General features: G+C 36.9%; 1 protein-coding gene across 1 annotated transcript in view; it reads left to right on the forward strand.

The window, feature by feature from the left end:
- Positions 1-19,142, forward strand: part of ptprna (protein tyrosine phosphatase receptor type Na) — a 33,159-nt gene that overhangs the window by 8,941 nt on the left and 5,076 nt on the right. The window contains exons 3-18 of the mRNA XM_038293341.1: positions 5,607-5,717; positions 5,974-6,097; positions 6,192-6,339; positions 6,513-6,708; positions 9,803-9,946; positions 10,056-10,181; positions 10,315-10,349; positions 10,439-10,683; positions 10,775-10,861; positions 10,944-11,023; positions 11,177-11,241; positions 15,188-15,397; positions 17,223-17,489; positions 17,577-17,724; positions 17,929-18,002; positions 18,281-18,358. Of these exons, the coding sequence (XP_038149269.1) occupies positions 5,607-5,717; positions 5,974-6,097; positions 6,192-6,339; positions 6,513-6,708; positions 9,803-9,946; positions 10,056-10,181; positions 10,315-10,349; positions 10,439-10,683; positions 10,775-10,861; positions 10,944-11,023; positions 11,177-11,241; positions 15,188-15,397; positions 17,223-17,489; positions 17,577-17,724; positions 17,929-18,002; positions 18,281-18,358 (2,138 nt within the window). The remainder of the gene's footprint in view (positions 1-5,606; positions 5,718-5,973; positions 6,098-6,191; positions 6,340-6,512; positions 6,709-9,802; positions 9,947-10,055; positions 10,182-10,314; positions 10,350-10,438; positions 10,684-10,774; positions 10,862-10,943; positions 11,024-11,176; positions 11,242-15,187; positions 15,398-17,222; positions 17,490-17,576; positions 17,725-17,928; positions 18,003-18,280; positions 18,359-19,142) is intronic.

A 19,142-nucleotide genomic window follows, 5' to 3' on the forward strand; every position in this document is an offset into this window, starting at 1 on the left:
AAACAAATTGCAGGAAATAATTCAGTTAACACACTGAATGTCGGGGTTAGTCGATTTGTTAAGGACCCAAATGTAGAGATGGAAGGGAGAGATGAATTCTTGCAGATTTCATGAAGAGGTAGATGGTAACAGAAGCATAAATCAAGAAAATACAGGCAAAAAACTCAGGAACCAAAACTAGGAGACACTCATGAGAACCATGCATAAAGAATGAAGAGGATCCAGCAATGACAAACTGCAGAGGAGACAGAAAAAAGAATGGAGTAATCAGTTAACTGAGAGCAGATGTGGACATGGGCAACTAGCAGAGGGCTAAGGGGAAAGAAGAGGGGCACTAGGTGCAACAAAGTGTAACCAGAGAAATACAATAGGACTGGGAAGAAATAATATGACACAACAGGGAAAATAAACTAATGAATAAGAAACACACAACGAGCAAAAGGGAAAAGCCAAAGTGAAAACTAGGACAGAACCAAAAACCCAGAGCAGCAGATCATGACATGTTAGATTTCTTAGTTTTAATCTTTGTAATAATTCCGATTTTTTTTCAGAACAAATAAAAATTAAGCTGGTTTATAGAAGGAGCCATATTACAACATGCAAACTCCATGTAGAAAAACCCCGGGCTGGGAATCAAACCCAAAACCTCCTTGCTGCAAGTCCTACCCACTGCTCCACTGAGCGGCCTGTTTAATGCCAGTGACAATGTTTTATTCTTTACTGTAGTTACTAGCAGTTAATTTTATATGTTACATGAATATAACATAGGTGTTGCACAATGATAACTGGTAGAAAAGTAAAATCATTACATTTTTATTAAAAAATATTTTGAAGCATGCATAGGTCTTTGTTTTAGATATATTTATTTTTGGCCAAGGGAAATTAATGTTGTTGTAATTGGAAGAACATGCTTTGATGTAGGTTTACTGTGTACCTAAATATACTGTAGATCTATTCAAAAAGACTCAGAGGATCATAAATAATAGAACACGATACGGATCATGCTACATTACTTATGTATAAGCAAGCATATTGGCAAAAGTGTAAATATAGGAAAAGGCGACCCGTGTTATCAAGTTGCTGTCAATGTTTTATGTGATCTTGCTGCTGCTTATTTGGATTACTGAAATTATGCAGGTCAAAAGGAAATAGCTGCAAGCTAATTCATTTCCTATCTAAAAGGTTTGCATGGATTAAGTGGAAATGGGGAGTATAGATGTTGTACAAGTATTCCTTGCTGTAAAGAGGAGACCAGACTTTTTTATTCAAGTAAATTCACACTGAAATATTCCCTTTTAGATTAGACTCAAAACCATGCATCATCTTTGCCTAATGTTCCTCTTAGAGACCAACCATGTCTTACATTATCTTGCCCCTACCATTTAAAGTACTATATTAAATATTTGACATCTTTACATTATATCATTATTTAGTAAACATCACATGAGCGTAATAAAAGTGAAAACTAATAGCATGGACATATTTTAAAGCCAAAACCGTGTGAATAAAAGAGCAACATCATGGAACTTTGGTGAGGTATGAGGGATACATGCTCATTCATCCATCCATCTATGGTCTTTCGCCTACTTGGGATTGGGTTGAAGAGATAACATATTCAGAAAGAAAACCATGGCATTCCTCTTTTCCTCTTACTCACCAACACTTTACAACTTATTTTGCTGGATTCAAAGCATTTCACATCAAGAGTAATTTAAATGATTCTTTAAGTTTTGTTTGGGGTGTCCTCCTAGGAAGCACAGAATACCTGTAATGTGCCCTACAGGTTACCCTTCGGAGTTGCAGAAATTACTTCAACTGATGTCATCTGCTGTGGATGTCTTTTAGCTGTGGCTCAGCCTTTAGTTGATAGAATTTTTTATCCTTATATTAAAGGCAGAGTTCTCACAGATTTTGGAAAAGACCCGCTCTCTCTACTTAAAAAAAAAGCACATGCACAACCCTGTACCTGCTCCTGAGAGGGAACACCTAATTAACGTGTGCGAGAATATGCAGGAGCCCATTTCTCTCCATGCATGCTCTGTTTAAAAGATGCTGTTTGCATTGCTCATGCAAGCTTACTTTCCAAAAGAAGATTTGCAAATTTTCCACTATGTCAGACTCACCACCGCTAAGTGAAAATGGGGATGAGCACGTAGGATCGCCTTACGTAAATATATCACCAGAATGATTGACAATTAGGAGGACCACTTACTTTTATGATCCACCTGGAAAAAGAACATCCTCCACTATACCTTTCATTTCAATTGTTTGTACTGATGATGTCTTTTAAATATGACCCATATATTATAGATGGAGTTGTGGGCTGGATTTTACATTTACCAGTATTCAAGGAGCTCTCGCTTTACCACAAGGAGTCAGAGTAGTTGTTTTTAAGCTACTAGACAGGTGCTGGTAGTAGGGTTGTCTTAGCAGATACATTTGTTTTTATCAGTAATTTGCAAAATAGGTAAAAAAGACATAACTGTAATGTAATGCAGCTGAAAGAGATAAACCTGGTTTAGCTTAGATTTGTGTTTTAAGTAAATTACCATGGAAAACATTTATAAACGCCTATGTTAATAAAATCTTCTGTAGAAAACTGGGAACCAAACAAAGGCCCTTGGCAAAAATGATAGCACTTATAACCAGTAAAGGGGTGCTAACCTATAACAATATAGAAGCTTTTGCAAGTATGTAAATATCATAATGTAAGTTTCTAAATGGCTCACTTCAGAGAAGAGCATTTTATAGGTTCTGACGGTTGGGTTGTAAACTGTCAAACTATTATTAAAGTTCTTGTTGTACCTCTTCTTTAATTACTTGCAAATATTTCATGATGTTTAGAATTAATTTCACCTGAGCTGTTAGTCCAGTATCTTCTGATATAATCCAATTAGACTTGAGAAATATAGTCAATATAGTACCTAGTAGCTCATTTGTTCAAGTAGGCAATCAAGCAATGGAAATTGATTTTGGCTATACACAAATTAGTTCCAAACTCTTAAATGATTGTAAATCCATCCATCCATCCATCCATCCATCCATCCATCCATCCATCCATCCATCCATCCATCCATCCATCCATCCATCCATCCATCCATCCATCCATCCATCCATCCATCCATCCATCCATCCATCCATCCATCCATCCATCCATCCATCCATCCATCCATTTTCTTCCGCTTATCCAAGGCAGGGTCACGGAGGCAGCAGTCTAAGCAAAGATGCCCAGACTTCCCAGTCCAGCTGCTCTGGGGGGACCCTAAGGCGACACCAGGCCAGCTCAAAGACATAGTCCTTCCAGCTTGCTAATTGTAAATTCCAATACTTAAATTATGTGCAAGGGTTCAAAAAATAACCCCCCCCCCCAAAAAAAAAGAAAGCATTTAAACAAGATTTATGTTTAACATTTTTCCAGGGTTATCCATTACTGGTGGTAACATTTTGTAAACATTAACAAAAATACAGTGAATAAAAAAAAAAAAAAATCACATATATATATTTATATTTAAATATAAACATCTAATATGCAGGTCAGATTAACATAAAGAAAAGCTGATATTTTAAAATGTAATATAAAGTACATATCTAATTGTAACATACATAACCATTGCATTAATACATAAATACTCCTACACACACACACAGACACACACACAACTTAAATCTAATATAGTCTTTGAGGAATATTAGAATATTGAGATATATTTTTATAGTGTGCCTATATATATATAAAATAATTGCTGTCAACTTTTCATTCAGCAACATTTGTTACTTATCTCCTCGTCACGTCATTCTCAATTATTTACATTTTCAATGTATAAAAATATGTAAATAAATGTACATGTTTAGCTTCTAAACTCTCATCATTGTAATTTAAATAATCCCCTACAGTTAAACTGAGTTGCTGCATGTTAATCATGATGCTTGAACATTACATCAGGATTTTATTTTACTTGGAAATCAGTCTCATATGAGATGGCTCATGGCGTTCCATGTGTGCAGCTTCTGATTATTTGCCATTCTGTTCTGGGTGTAAAACTATCTTATCAGCTGAGTATAAAATTTCCACATCTTATCTCACTAGAGCAGATTTGGTCGGGTGCAATTTAGCCAGTGTGGTGCCTGCAGTGACTCATCAGTGCACCAAATGAAACAATTCTCTTCCCTGCATTATCTTTCTTCTGACTAAACTGAGTGATATTTTCTCACAGCTAAAATCTGAGCAAACAGGTTTATGAACAAAAGAAAAAAATCTGTTTCATTTATGTTCTGTAATTAGGTTAAAATGGTCTCTGTTGCAAAGGAAAGCTCTATGTTTACATTTTTAAGCTTTCTCTCCCTGATTCCTTCCTGAGAAGAGGTCACTCGGGGCAAACGTTTTAAATAACACTTCATAAGGGTTAGTATATGTAGTAAATAACTATGAGACATGAAAACAGTTTATAATTGAAATCTAACAGACCAGAGAAAAAAACTCAGGTTACAAATGGAAGTGTTTTACCTCTGGGATCGCTTCTTTAGAATCTTGGTCCAGAATTAAAGAATCATTTTCTACATCTCCAGGGTTTTCCTCACATCATCACGTCACATCATTACATCATGTGTATATCTGTAAATGAGGAAACATCACTGGTTCTAGCCATATCTAGATATTATACAGTGTTTTAGATCAAGGACAACGGTGACATTTCATTTTCAAAACAGAACTGTCCTAATTACATAAACTGCTTGGGATAACATTAACCATAACACATAAAATGCATGTATTATTAGGGTTTAAAAAGCAAATACATGAATAATTAAAAATAATCCCAATACCTTTGATAATTACTTGGTGTGTGGTCTAATAGTATGTAACAGTGATTACCTCAATGTAAATAGACTAAAGATGCAAATACAAATTTTTGTCTTACTTATATTGATTAATTTCCCTCTATCTGTACTGTCAAGACATCATCTAGGACTTCATGTGATGTAAATGTAATGCATACTCTATATATTATTTTATTTATATTGTTTATTCATTTTTATTATATTGTACTCAAAATAATACTTTTATTTAAAATAATAAGATGAGTGAATTTTGCATTTCTTAAATTAGTGTTTTAACAGTTTACAGCTGCTTTTTCAGGTTTACTGAAAGGTATTTAAAGGTAGACACTGGCAAAAATAGAAAGCTCTCTAACTTTTAAACCATGCCTCGCGTTTGTAATAAGTTGAAGATGGATTCTAATAAAACACCCAATAATATCTTCATGCCCTTTAAAGGCTCTTTTTTTTAATTCTTTAATCTCAGTAGCATTATATGGGTTACTGAATCCATGAAAATGCGGTGGTATGACTGGATCTAGTATTTTCTAAAATCATTATTTTAAAATTAAAAGATAAATATTCTTCACATGAATGTTTCAGTGTTCCAGTAGCCCTAATGACATGTTCTCAGATGTTCTCATTTAAAATATGTGTTTAATTGCCATTGAGATTTAAAACAGGTTTACTTTTGCAAATGTTCAGTAAGGGTTCATGAAGCAGTTGATGATGTAAAAAAATGCCATTTAAAGTTTTCCTCCTTCAGCTGCATTTTAAATCTGTGCCTATTTCAGATGGGTTGTTTGGTCAATGCCGGAGCTCCAAACAGGACCAGATCCAGTACCAGGTGACAGTTCCTGTGCTAAAGAGGATGCAGGAAGTCCTCAAACAGCTCATGTTGCAAGGTAAGACAGACCATGGAAATATCAAAAAGTTTAGGTTTATTTACGAAGCTTAAACTTTTAAAAGTATTATGTTAAGAGTCTGATTCCATTAAGTCAATTCCCTGGTTTTAAAGGATGCTAAACTCAAAATGTTTAAATAAAAAAAATAAATGTAGAAACCGTATGTAGATATGCACTTGATTTTAACACACTCTCTTCTAGCTCAGCTTTTATGTTTTTGAGTAATTCTAGTTTGTCCATGTGTGCGTATGTGCAGGTCTGTCATGGCAAGATGACATCACCCAGTATATTTTATCAAAGGAGCTGAAGAGAGTTCCACATACCACTGTTCCCTCAAAGCCAGCCTCTTCCTCCTCCTCACCTTCTTCTCATTTAACTCAGTGAGCACTTTGATTTAGGTGTTTAAAGAACTAAAAGTTGTTAAAAAAAATATAAGCATGTAAATCCTGCTTGTGTTTCTGTACTGTTTAACAGCTCAAAACAGCATATCTCCCACCAACCCAAATCTAAATCAGGGTCCACATCTTCTGGTGGTAAATATGTGGACTATATGTATGTTGAGCCTCCTCAGTCCCCGCTGCGCATACAAACAGCCTTTTTGGACCCATATGCATACCACCAGGTATATAAGCACACTTATTTGCTGAAGTTAGCTAGAGCAATTTGAAGTGATGGTTTCATTAATGACAGCAATCACGACTCTAAATCTCAGATTAAAGATTCAGATTCAGATTAAATCAAAATCAAATGTTTTTTATACTAATTATAACAAACTTTGATCTTAATTAATCTCAGCATAGATACCAAGACGAAATGGAGAGATCTCTTCTGAGTGCAGCAGGGGGATATGCTCGCCCATCTTCAAGGTCCCAGACCAGCCAGAGGGAACGAGAGCGGGACAGGCAGCTGCTACAAGAAGCTCTGTCTTTATACCTGGCATCTGTGCAGCCGTCTTATCGGCACAGAGGGTCTGCTCCTATAGCTTCTCCAGGTAAATTCATCTTTATATTTGATGCAATATCGTAAAGTTCATACAAATCTGCAGTGTGCAAACAGAGAGAAAGAACAAACACCATGTATTTTTGAGAAAAGAGTGACTTTATGTTTTATAGCCAAATCTTCAAGATACAGATGCAAAGAAACCGGTCAGCGTAATGACAGTTTCAGAAGTTTTAAAATCGTAAAACTTAAAAAAAAAAAACTAAAACTAAAAATGTTTATAATCATTTTGTTTTAAAAATCAAATCTTAGCTGCAGCATTCACAGATCTAGGGAGAGGAGACTCCAGCTCTCTTGTATAGTGACTTTGGGCCGGATCTATCAAAGGTTTGCGTGTATTAAAACGTGAGCTATTTCACTGCGCACGCTAAAAAATGTACAAACTGATCTATCAACAGCGTGCTAAAAGGATTTGGTCTTTAAAACGTGCTAAATAGCGCCTCTGATCCATTTAGTACTTTTTCTGCAATGAATATGCAATATGGGGCGTTTACACGCTAAAGTGCGTCTTGTGGGAGGAGAACATGTAAATATATTAATTTAGCACTCGCAAAGTGATTTATCAAACCTGAAAGCAATTTTGCTAACGGTATCTGACTCTATATTTAACACATTTCAAAAGAAGGTGCAAATGGTCTGTATGCGTAATTGCGCACACATGGCAGCGGTTATTGTCGCAAGAAGGAGACATGGAAATAAAGCAAGGAGACGCAGAGAACGCATTTTTTCACTCCGTGTGAATATTTTTGCAATGAACGAGGAAACGATCATCAAAACATATAGTTTATCCAGCATTGCCATTTTGGAGCTGTTGGGGGAACTCCGAATGGATTTGGAGCCAGCCACAAGGAGGACCCACGCAATACCAGATATCACAAAACTCCTTGCAACATTGCACTTTTTTGCATCTGGGTCATTCCAGCGTACGGTTGCAGCGAGAGCTGGGATCTCCCAATCTCGTTTTTTCAGAAGTGCTGTCCGACGGGGTCGGGGTTCTCCCCCTGCGCCTGTGGAGCAACGTGCCAAATGCTGCGGGGATCTCATCCACAGTCACAGGCCAATACAAAACACCTGTTTTTTTTTTGTTTTTTTTTTTTACTGCAGCACATACCACCTTAGGAAATAAAGGTTGCCAATTTATACATATATATATATATATATATATATATACTTATTTATTTTTTTTGTTGGGGGTCACTGTAAGATTTAAATTTCTTAATGCACTAGTTTGTACAGACTACAAACTACTTTGCCGCAAACCACAAAACGCGCAAAACCATCATTTAAATAGGGCGTCTCCAACAGTTTTGCACCTGCCACCAGTTACGCAATCGCTCTTGTTAAATCACCCGCAAACCATGGTTCAGCCCCTCGCGCAAAATTCCAGTTTGCGAGCGCAAATTACTGCACGCAAAATTGGATCTTGATAAATCCGGCCCTTTGTGTATAAGGTAATTTTTCTTGCATGTTGGCCAAAAAGGTGTGTGCTCAAATTAAGCACATGGGTACTTATGCAGATAGGCTACTTCCCCTGGTCTCATATATGATTACTACCAGAGACTCAGTTTGATGGAAATGTGAGCAGCTGTTTTATTGTGTTCGAGCTATTGGTGTTTTTTTATGCCGAGCTCTTTATGCTTATTGTTAAAAGACCTGGAAGTTCTTCCTCTTAGCTTTCTATATCTCTGAGGCTAGGCTGTGACAGCTGCACTAAGTCAGATTTCTTACTTAATAAACTACTGTCAGCAGGTGGAAAAAAGAAAAACAAAGATGGTGAAAATCCCTGCTCCCACTTTTCTATGTGCTCAGTTTTACAATCACGGTGCACTATGTGCACGGTATGCAGTACCATCACTTCTAAATTATGTTCCTCAAAATTCCTTGTTGGGGGACATGCAGCACGTACCAGGACTTCAACCCCAAAACATCCGATTCAGATGAAATACATCAATAAAATACATGATACAATATAATAAAAGTTAGATCAGCAAAGTGCTGGATAAGTACAAATAATGTGTAGGGCCTACATCTTAAAAATAACATTATTACAGTATTTGTCAGTCCGTTTTTATTGATTTGAAAAACAACTTTTTAATATTAATGTTTTGAAAACAGCAGTAGTAGTTGGCCTAGTGCTTAGAGCAGTGCGCTTGTGCTCTGAGAAGGTTGCAAGTATCCGGTTCCATTCCCACATCCTGCACTCTGGGTTCCAGAGCAAGACCCTCTACACCACACTGCTCCCCAGGCGCTGCACAGTGGCACCCTGCTGCTCTCTAAGGGGATGGTTCAAATGCAGACAGTGAATTTCCCCATTGTGGAACAATAAAGGGATATACAGTAAATAAGGGGAAGAAATTAAACATTTAAATCATTTTGCACCTATAATGGTGGATGTGCTTCCACATGGGACAACTATGTTTTATCTATAATTTAGTTAAATTAACAAAGAAAACAGATTTTAAGAAAGATTAGAAGTTGAGAAAAGATAAAGTACAAGAAATACAGAGCAACATTAGAGAACTATTGCTCATCCTATAAAAACTGACAAAATAAAGGACTTCTACACATAACAATTGATGGGTTAAAGCTAAGTGACTGCATTATCAGTCTCTCATAGATTAACACCTATTAAAATGTATAAACAAATATCCACCTATCTCTATTCATATCTACATTGTAATCACACATAGATTGATCACCAACCTCCTAACTGCAGTCTTTAAGCATATTTTCCTTAATGTTCTTTGCAGTGTGCCAACATGATTATGATGGATGAATAATGATGAAAAATTCATGCAAACACAGCAAAGAAAAGCCAAGCACACATATATTTGAATGAATGAATGAATGAATGACTTTATTTCAGAGAATTCGGTAAAAAGTTACAAATGCAACACATGCAAACATTATGCTATATATATATGTATATATAATTTAGTGATTATGTCTGAAAAGGAGTGAAGACATGAAACTTATTTTATCATACCCCTTCACCCTCCTATAGTCCATAACATTAACAATTCTTCTGACTCCTAGTTAACATATGTGTCCACATTCACCCATGATTGCATTTTTTTTCTATATAGGTTTGCCTTATTATGAGGATGTAGAGATACCAGTGGACTATGTGGAAGATTACACCCTAGAGGAGAGGCTTGGTACTAGAGAAAGACAAAACCTGCAGAATAAGAAAGCTCCAAAGGAATCTGCTCATCTGCCTGGGAAAAACGGTAAACTAATAGACTTGAATGACAGATTTATATGCAGGATAGCACCTTTAACAGTAATATAAGGCAATATGCTTGCTACCTCAGTGGATACATTGATCTTCTCTGTTAGATGACCTGCTCCAGAGGATATCAGATGTCTTGCAAAGGTACAACATTGATCCAAGGGAACTCAGCCAGGAACAACTCTACAAGCTGGCTCTGATACTCCAGCTGCTTCAAGCGCAAGACAAAACAGGTAAAAACTCCTTAAGTTTAACTCCCTTTTTTTAAATATAGGTTTTCATCTTTCGGATGAAAGCAACCACAGTATGCTAAGTAAAATTATAGCAACATTAATCTGAAACTTAGCTTTCTTTCTGTCAACATAGACCCGAATGCCAAAGATCTCGTCACTCTAAAGGAGGTATGTTGCTCCTAATAATTAACAGCTATCTAAACTTATAACAAAGACTTTTTACACTCTCCTGCTTGCTATCACTTTTGTAAATGCAGTTGATACAAAAAGAAAGTATGTCCAAACCAGAAAAGGCTGTCCCTGTGCCTGGCCTTCTTGATTCTCCTGCTGCATCTTCCACTAAACACCCTGATAAAACTCTACCTAAGAGTGCCACCCTCCCCACATCTGCCTCCAAACCTCCACAAGCTGCTCCTGTTGAAGTTGAAAAAGACTTTGGGGAGCCTCTAATGGAGGGTACTGGAGGCAAAGAGGAGTATGGTTACATCGTCACTAACCAGAGGTCAGCGTTTGTGCTACAAAAACTAATAGAGACCAGCGAATGCATTAAGCATGATTAATCTCATGAGGATATTTTTTTATTATTATTCCAGTCCCCTGAATCTGTATGATGGAGTGAAGCTGTTGCAGCTTCTGGCTGAAAAAATACACTTGACAACAAGCAGCTTCATAAATATCAGGTAAGGCTGCTTAAGAGAGTTGCTAGTTTTTAGTTTTTTTTCTGAGCCTTCAACATGCATCTTCTTTTTTGTGCGTCACCAGCGCGGTGGGTCAGGCCTTGACTTTCCGTATCCGGCAGAATGAACATAACATGACGGCTGCAGAGGTAGCTGCCAAAGCTGGTGAGAGGCACACTTTAGCTTTATCACCTATGATTCATATCTACACATGCACATGCACATTCTACGTACATAGGCACTTTATTCTCTCACAATTGGAGTGTTATACCTTTCTCTAGTCTTGCTTTTTGAGATGTTTTTTTCCCACCTTAACAGAATCTGAGAAGAATTTCCTGGAGTCTGAAACTGGCCTGAAAATTGTCCAGACTGGTGTAGGAGAGGTAATTCAAATCATAAGGTTAACTCCCACTGTAAGAGATTTACATGAAGTTTATCTGCTATTGACTGATTTTTTCATTTTGATCTACCTTATCACATATTTTAATTTTAATCACATTCATGGGTTCCTACTATTAGGGCCGGATTTATCAAAGGTTTGCGTGTATTAAAACGTGAGCTATTTCACTGCGCACGCTAAAAAATGTACAAACTGATCTATCAACAGCGTGCTAAAAGGATTTGGTCTTTAAAACGTGCTAAATAGCGCCTCTTATCCATTTAGTACTTTTTCTGCAATGAATATGCAATATGGGGCGTTTACACGCAAAAGTGCGTCTTGTGGGAGGAGAACATGTAAATATATTAATTTAGCACTCGCAAAGTGATTTATTAAACCTGAAAGCAATTTTGCTAACGGTATCTGACTCTATATTTAACACGTTTCAAAAGAAGGTGCAAATGGTCTGTATGCGTAATTGCGCACACATGGCAGCGGTTATTGTCGCAAGAAGGAGACATCGAAATGAAGCAAGGAGACGCAGAGAACGCATTTTTTCACTCCGTGTGAATATTTTTGGAATGAACGAGGAAACGATCATCAAAACATATCGTTTATCCAGCATTGCCATTTTGGAGCTGTTGGGGGAACTCCGAATGGATTTGGAGCCAGCCACAAGGAGGACCCACGCAATACCAGATATCACAAAACTCCTTGCAACATTGCACTTTTTTGCGTCTGGGTCATTCCAGCGTACGGTTGCAGCGAGAGCTGGGATCTCCCAATCTCGTTTTTTCAGAAGTCTGTCCAAAGTGCTGTCCGACGGGGTCGGGGTTCTCCCCCTGCGCCTGTGGAGCAACATGCCAATGCTGCGGGGATGAGCCATTTGGTATGTGCATTTTTCTACAGGCCAATACAAAACACTTGTTTTTTTGTTTGTTTTTTGTTTTTGTTTTTTACTGCAGTGAAGTAGAAATTCAGCCACATACCACCTTAGGGAATAAAGGTTGCCAAAGTTTGTATATATATAGGCTATATATATATATTTTTTTTGGAGGGGGTGGGGGTGTCACTGTAAGATTAAAATTTCTTAATGCACTAGTTTGCACAAACTACAAACTACTTTGCCGCAAACCACAAAACGCGCAAAACCATCATTTAAATAGGGCGTCTCCAACAGTTTTTCACCTGTCACCAGTTACGCAATCGCTCTTGTTAAATCACCCGCAAACCATGGTTCAGCCCCTCGCGCAAAATTCCAGTTTGCGAGCGCAAATTACTGCACGCAAAATTGGATCTTGATAAATCCGGCCCTTAGTATGTAAAGGTAACTTATGCACACACCCTGATGGTGGCCAGCAGGTGTAACAGCTAAAGAGACAGCTTACACAAGCTATAACTTAAACATTATTTTTTTAAGACGAAGATCTATGTTGTAACTCTAGTCCCATTGCTCTTGAAGGAAAAAAAAAAGCTGTTTGCCTTATATGTCGGGCTGGGCAATCAATTGATTTTTATCAACTAAATGAAATATTTGCTTATGTAATTTCATTTTTGAAAATTTTACTTTTTTTCACCAGTCCACTCTTTTGACTTCTGTAGCTCAGAGTAACTTCAAATATTGATAATAATAATAATAATAATAATAATAATAATAATAATAATAATAATAATAATAATAACAATAAGTTGATATACTACCAAACTATATAATATCACTAGCTGCAAACATTTATTGTGCTATATTTTTATTATTCGTTATGAAATATGATTATTATTAAATATTATGATTTTTTTTTTTTACCTACCTGTCATTTATTTCAATGTATCTATGTTTCTTATGTAACTTTGACGCCTCTTGGCCAGGACTCCCTTGAAAAAGAGGTTTTTAATCTCAATGGGATTTTTTTCCTGGTTAAATAAAGGTTAAACAAAAAAAAGTTAAATATATATTTTACAAGCATGTTTCACAACTGGAATTTCTTTAACTAATAAAACCAAGAATCTAACAACATCTACTAATTAACTGAAAAAACTAAACTACTGTGTAAAAATATATCTAGCCCATTCAATGGTCCAAAAAAAGTAACAGACATAAAAAAAATAACTAAATAATTAAAACTGATGAAAAATAAACTAAGATTTAACAGGAACTAAATGGTTTCTGAGAGGCTAAGAAGAAATTATTTAAAGACTATATTTCGTATTCTAATGTCTACTGTTGATCTCATAGTTAAAATGTTGGAAGTGAAATGCATAGCTTGGAAGCTGACTGCTTTGCTTGTACCTTAGATCGTTGATCATTTTTAGTGTTAAAATTCTTATTTAATCCTTTACTGATACTTGCTCTGACGCTGATAACAATGCGGTGCATTTTTCTTGCCTTAAAGGTTTGTTTTTCACCCTCAACTACCTTTTGAGCTGTAATTTGAGCTGTGAGTCATTTTTTCTCTAGTGCGTGTGTACAGATCTGTAGCCACAGCCAGTAAGTCAGGCGACACTTTTAGAGAGCCATTACTTCACTTGTTGCCATGGTGTTTAAACTCCTCCACCTCCCACCCCTTACTCCAACATCATAGGTGCTATGGCAACTGTCACAAGCATCGATGACCCCAGTATCTGCCATTCACACAACAAGCCTCCCCCACATCTCTTGCATTGTGCATAAAAAGATGAATATAGACTGCAAGACACGTGTGCCAAAAAAAAAATAATATATATATATATGGTTATTTTTTGATTTGCTAAAGTCACATAGTGTATTCTGTAGGGTTTTCTTATATTTAGAAAATCAGATTTACTCTAAAATCAATGTCTAATATTATTTTAGCTTGATTCAAAATATATTCATGTAAGCATGTACTGATGCTCCATTTGGGCTTGCCTCTGTAATCCAGAGGGTTAGATCTGTCGTTTAATGGGTCATTTGACCTGATGCACCACAGCAGCCTGAATTACCCTTAAACATCAGAACTAATTTAGCTAAAAGGTGATGTTGAACACTGAAAAACATGTGAGCGCTACCTGACCAAAAATATTTTTTTTGTCTCTCTGTTGTAGGATTTAATTCAGAGGAATGAATGTGGCTTTGTCTTTATTAGTACCTCCATGACCTCTCAATCTGCCGCTCCAATATGGTCCTCTTGTCAGATTCTAGAACATTGAGGGATATCGTTTAAGTTAGTAACAGTGCAGTGTTGCCAGTGTCCTTCAGGGGCTAAACCTGGAAGTTACTGGTCTAGCACCCATAGTGGCCGCTTATTTTCTACTAAATGAATGCGTTCTCTCTAACAAACATATATTGAAATTCAGCTCACTTATAAATTTCCTCTTGCAAACTGTAAAAATAAATTTGAGGCTTTTGTATTAATTGCACATTTTTTTGTGTTGCCATTTTTTCTTCTTTTTTTTTTTTGACAGACATTTTGCCGGGGTCCTGCACAGAGCAATTTTTGCATATGTTTACCAATAAAATATTGAAATATATATATTTTTCCCACTGAAGAGAAGAGCTGCAAAAAACAAAACCCTCCAACCTTTTATAAACAAGTGGGATAACTGTTTGGATAGCGTTTATGTGAAGATGTCCTATGGGATGTTTGGTTTTTCTTTATGACAACCTCAGCTGTCCTTTTATAGAGCACAAGCACCCTGACCTTTCAGACTTCTGTCTGTGAAACTCAGCCTTGGCTGCTCATCCAGCACACACAGCTGTCTGTTGCTGTTACCGAGAGTCAAATCAGTTGTGAAAAAAAAGGAGTCGACATTTAGATCAAAGTCAAAAGACAGCCCATGTTCTGCAGCAGTTAAATTTTCCTTGACAAGTGGATTTCAAAAAAAGAATCGGAAAAACAATATTAACCAGTAATTATTCAATAACAATCCATTTTTGGTAGCTTTATTCCGTTCTTCTTTGCCATTTTCTTGATGCTATTCTTTCTTTCCTCCAGAGAACAAATGCACGTGGTCTCCCTCAGGTCATTAGAGTCCCTCCAGGATCCAGTGGTACAGTCATCACCCTTGTTTCCATGGCAGTGGTTGGCGGTGTGCTGGTACTGGCAATGGGAGTAGCTTGTTTCAGGCACTATGGCCACCATGTCGCCAATGGTAAGCTCGGCTTGGGGCCAGAAGGAGGAGCAGACACACACTTTGACTACCAGGTGAGACTTAACATTATGTGGACCTAGCGGCTTATTGAAAGAATTGACAGCTCAAATAGGACTGCCATCTACTTTTGACAGATCTGTTGCGATGAGGTATTAAAATGCAAGAAAACATTTACATGGAAAACATACTTCTGGGAAATGATCCCTTTTATTAGAAAACTGGGTTTTTCATTTTCTGGTTCTTCATTTTCTTTCACTTGGACTTCAGTTTGTTTTTTTGCCCATATAGAAACTGTTATGTATCTATTCATTTAGTTTGGCTTTGCACAGTATAATGCAAAGCAGTTAGAACCCAAAAGCCTTTTCAAAAGTTATCACCGGTCAACAACATACGCTTTTTTTAATTTCCAAAGTAATGTAATGGAACAAAAAAGACAATGTGGTTCATTTAGTCTCTAGATTCTTGTGGTCTCTGAAAAAGATTGAGTTATACCATTAAAATATTGCTACTGGATTTTGATTAAATTGTGTGTCTGATAACAATAGAACCAAGCAAACTACATCTAAATATAGACAGTATGTATTTTGTTGTGATGATAGTGTTTATTGTTAAGAGGTAAAATATTATCCATAGCTTTCAAGATTTTACCAAATAAAGTTAAGAAAAATATGACATTGCCTGTTTTTCAACTCAGAACCCGTGACTCAATTGTTTTTAGAACCATCGTTACACAATCTTTTGGAGTCTATGAGATTTTATTTAACTGACCTTTTGTGTAGTGCCCATAGACAACATGTGTTGGAAACTGGAGCTTTCTAATTTATACTGAGACACAGCAGGGGGTTTAGGAGTATCATAAACAAAGGGGCAGTCGCATCATTCACATTTTAGTTGTTAAAGAAACCATGAATCTATTTCCTTTCACTTTTACAAAGTGTTGGAAAGAACCTGGTGGATACTTGGATTGTTTCGAAGTAAACAGAAATTAAGCCTGGGTAGTCCCTTAGCGATGAGGTTTGAAAAGGACCCACATGCAGAGACAGAGCTGAGGTGATTTCTTGCAGATTTAGTAAAAAAAAAATATTTAAAAATACAAAATCCAAAGTCTCGAACTGATGAACAAGGAAAACTCAAAAACCAAAAAAGTTAGGAGACACAAGGGAGGCATAAACCAAAAGAATGACGAGGATCCCACAAAGAGTAACTTAACAATAGGTGTATATGTGACAGAAATAGTGGGAGGACTAATCAGCTGATAGGGAGCAGGTGTAGACAGAAGTAACTAGAAGGGAAAGGAGACTGGCACAAGGGCCAACAGAGTGTAACTTAAAAAATAAAGCACTGCTTAAATATAACAGAAAATGGAAAAGAAACCAATGACCAAGAAAACAGAATAACATAAACTTAAAAAGAAACTTAAACAGAGGTCCAAAAAGTTCAGAATCATGACAGGTATTAAACTATTTTAATGGGATTCAACAGATTTATCATATTTATTAATCAGGCGATTTCTGAAGGCAACTGGTTTCCTATGAGTTGATTGTAGAACTATTAAAGTAAATAAAAACTTTTCATACATGCAAATACACTGTAAGCATAACTGCATAATATGCATACCACTGTATAGAAAATCGGTAAGAGATCTACTGTTGAGCCGCTTTGAAATTGTAAAGGGAAATCTGTCTCCTTACAAATAAATAAAAGGTATGAGGATTAAACTTTATTTTCAAACAAATTACTGTGGAGAGGTAGGTCTGGAGTCTCTGCTGCCTCCCCACCAGGTTCCAGTTAAAGCAGAATCCAACGACTGATTATTTGGAAAGCATATAAAGTAACAGCACATTAATGCATTCTAAATGTGTCTCATTCATTATTCAGGAGCTCTGTCGGCAGCACATGGCATCCAAATCCTCTCTCTGCCGCCAAGATTGTGTTGGCGGGTCAAGCAGTGGCATGGCGGGACCTGCCACAGGAACTGGAGCTGGCGGACGGAGGGGCACAGATACGTCCCGTGTGAGCAGTGTGTCCTCCCAGTTCAGCGATGGCCCCCAGCACAGCCCGTCCTCCACTCACAGCTCTACCCCATCCTGGAGCGAAGAGCCGGCCCAGTCTAACATGGACATCTCCACAGGTCACATGATACTGGTGAGGGGATAACAGAACATTCAAAGAGCAGTGGAGAAGTATGCCGGATGCATCTTGTGTGAATATAGATTTTTCTTGTGGTGGCAGGCGTACATGGAGGATCACCTGCGTAACAAGGATCGGCTGCAGAAGGAGTGGGAGGCTTTGTGCTCCTATCAGGCTGAGCCCTGCTCTGTAGCTGTGGCTCAGGAGCCTGCCAACATGGATAAAAACCGTCACGCTGATGCCCTCCCCTGTTAGTCACCAATGAATCCCTCTTTATGATTATTTCTGTCACTTTGTTCACACTGTATACTAAAGTATACTAAGTCCTAATGTAAAAGAGCTGAAAGAAACACTAAAATTAAACATACCGAATATTTTTACTATATTTTCTTTACATTTTTTAGCACTAATTGGATTACATTTTCTCTTACGAAAGTCATTGTTTCTTTTTCAGATGATCACTCTCGTGTGAAGATGAAGCCAGAAGTAAACCCAAATAAACAAGATTATATCAACGCCAGTTTTATCGTAAGGAATTAATTATAAATCACCAGTATGAAACCTGATCTTACTAAAAAAAATTTTGTTTTGGTCATTTTGATTTTAAAAGATCCACTATGAAAAATTATGAGGAAAAAACAGACACTTAACATCTTGACGTGACAAATTCAAATAAAATGTGTTAAACCTGTCTGTTTCATAGCTTCTCTTAATTTATATCAATAGTTATTATAATGTATTCAATTTCTTTTTTAATTCCATACCTATGAATTTGTATGATTCAAATTTTTCTCTCTAACTTTCAGTTCGATCATGACCCTCGCCAACCCGCCTATATTGCCACACAGGGTCCCCTGCCTCACACCGTTGCAGATTTCTGGCAGGTCAGTTTGTTCAGTAGTTTTTTTTTTTGCGTTTTTTATTCGCTTCCATGCTGCCATCCTGGTGTATATGTTTACAACATCTCTGCATCCACTGAAGACTGTAGAACACTGTATGGGACATTGTGTAATACAATTGAACAACCGGTACCTCAGATCCACACTTTTTAAGTATACTTCAGTTCAAATATGCCATTTTGTCACTTAGAAAATGGCAAATATTAATTCATTTGAATTTCAAGTGCTAAATAAACTCAAGGCTGTTACATATTCTTTAATTGGAAGGGACATTGGTACATACTTAATGTTTTCAACATTTCTACTGGTTAAAGTCTGATAAATGTGTCACCAATAAGCCTTAAGTTTTCTTTACTCAGAAGTTCCTTAAATTAAATTAGGTGAAACCAATTGCCTTCAGAAGCAACAGCATAATTCAGCCACTCCTGTAATGTCTGTTATGAATAAATCTGCTCTGTGAACGTAAAATAGCAGCATCATGAATACAAGGGAACACAGCAGACAGGTCAGGAAAACAGTTTCCCAGTATCTAGACAAGCTTAGGTTGTCTCTGAAAATGAGTGTTGCAACTTTAAAACCACTATTACATGACTATCCATCTAAACAGATAGACCAAATGGCATTATTCTGAGAAGTCGACAGGGTTTAGTGACTGGAGAGTAGTGGTAAAAATCCACAGTTTAGGTGAGAAAACATATACAGGCAGCGATTATTCCTTACCTCCACTGCTCTGTCTTTTATGAAAGAATAATAAAACTATTTTATCACT

The sequence above is a fragment of the Cyprinodon tularosa genome, unplaced genomic scaffold, assembly GCF_016077235.1.
Source record: "Cyprinodon tularosa strain WSP-4 unplaced genomic scaffold, ASM1607723v1 ctg324, whole genome shotgun sequence".
NCBI lineage: Eukaryota > Metazoa > Chordata > Actinopteri > Cyprinodontiformes > Cyprinodontidae > Cyprinodon > Cyprinodon tularosa.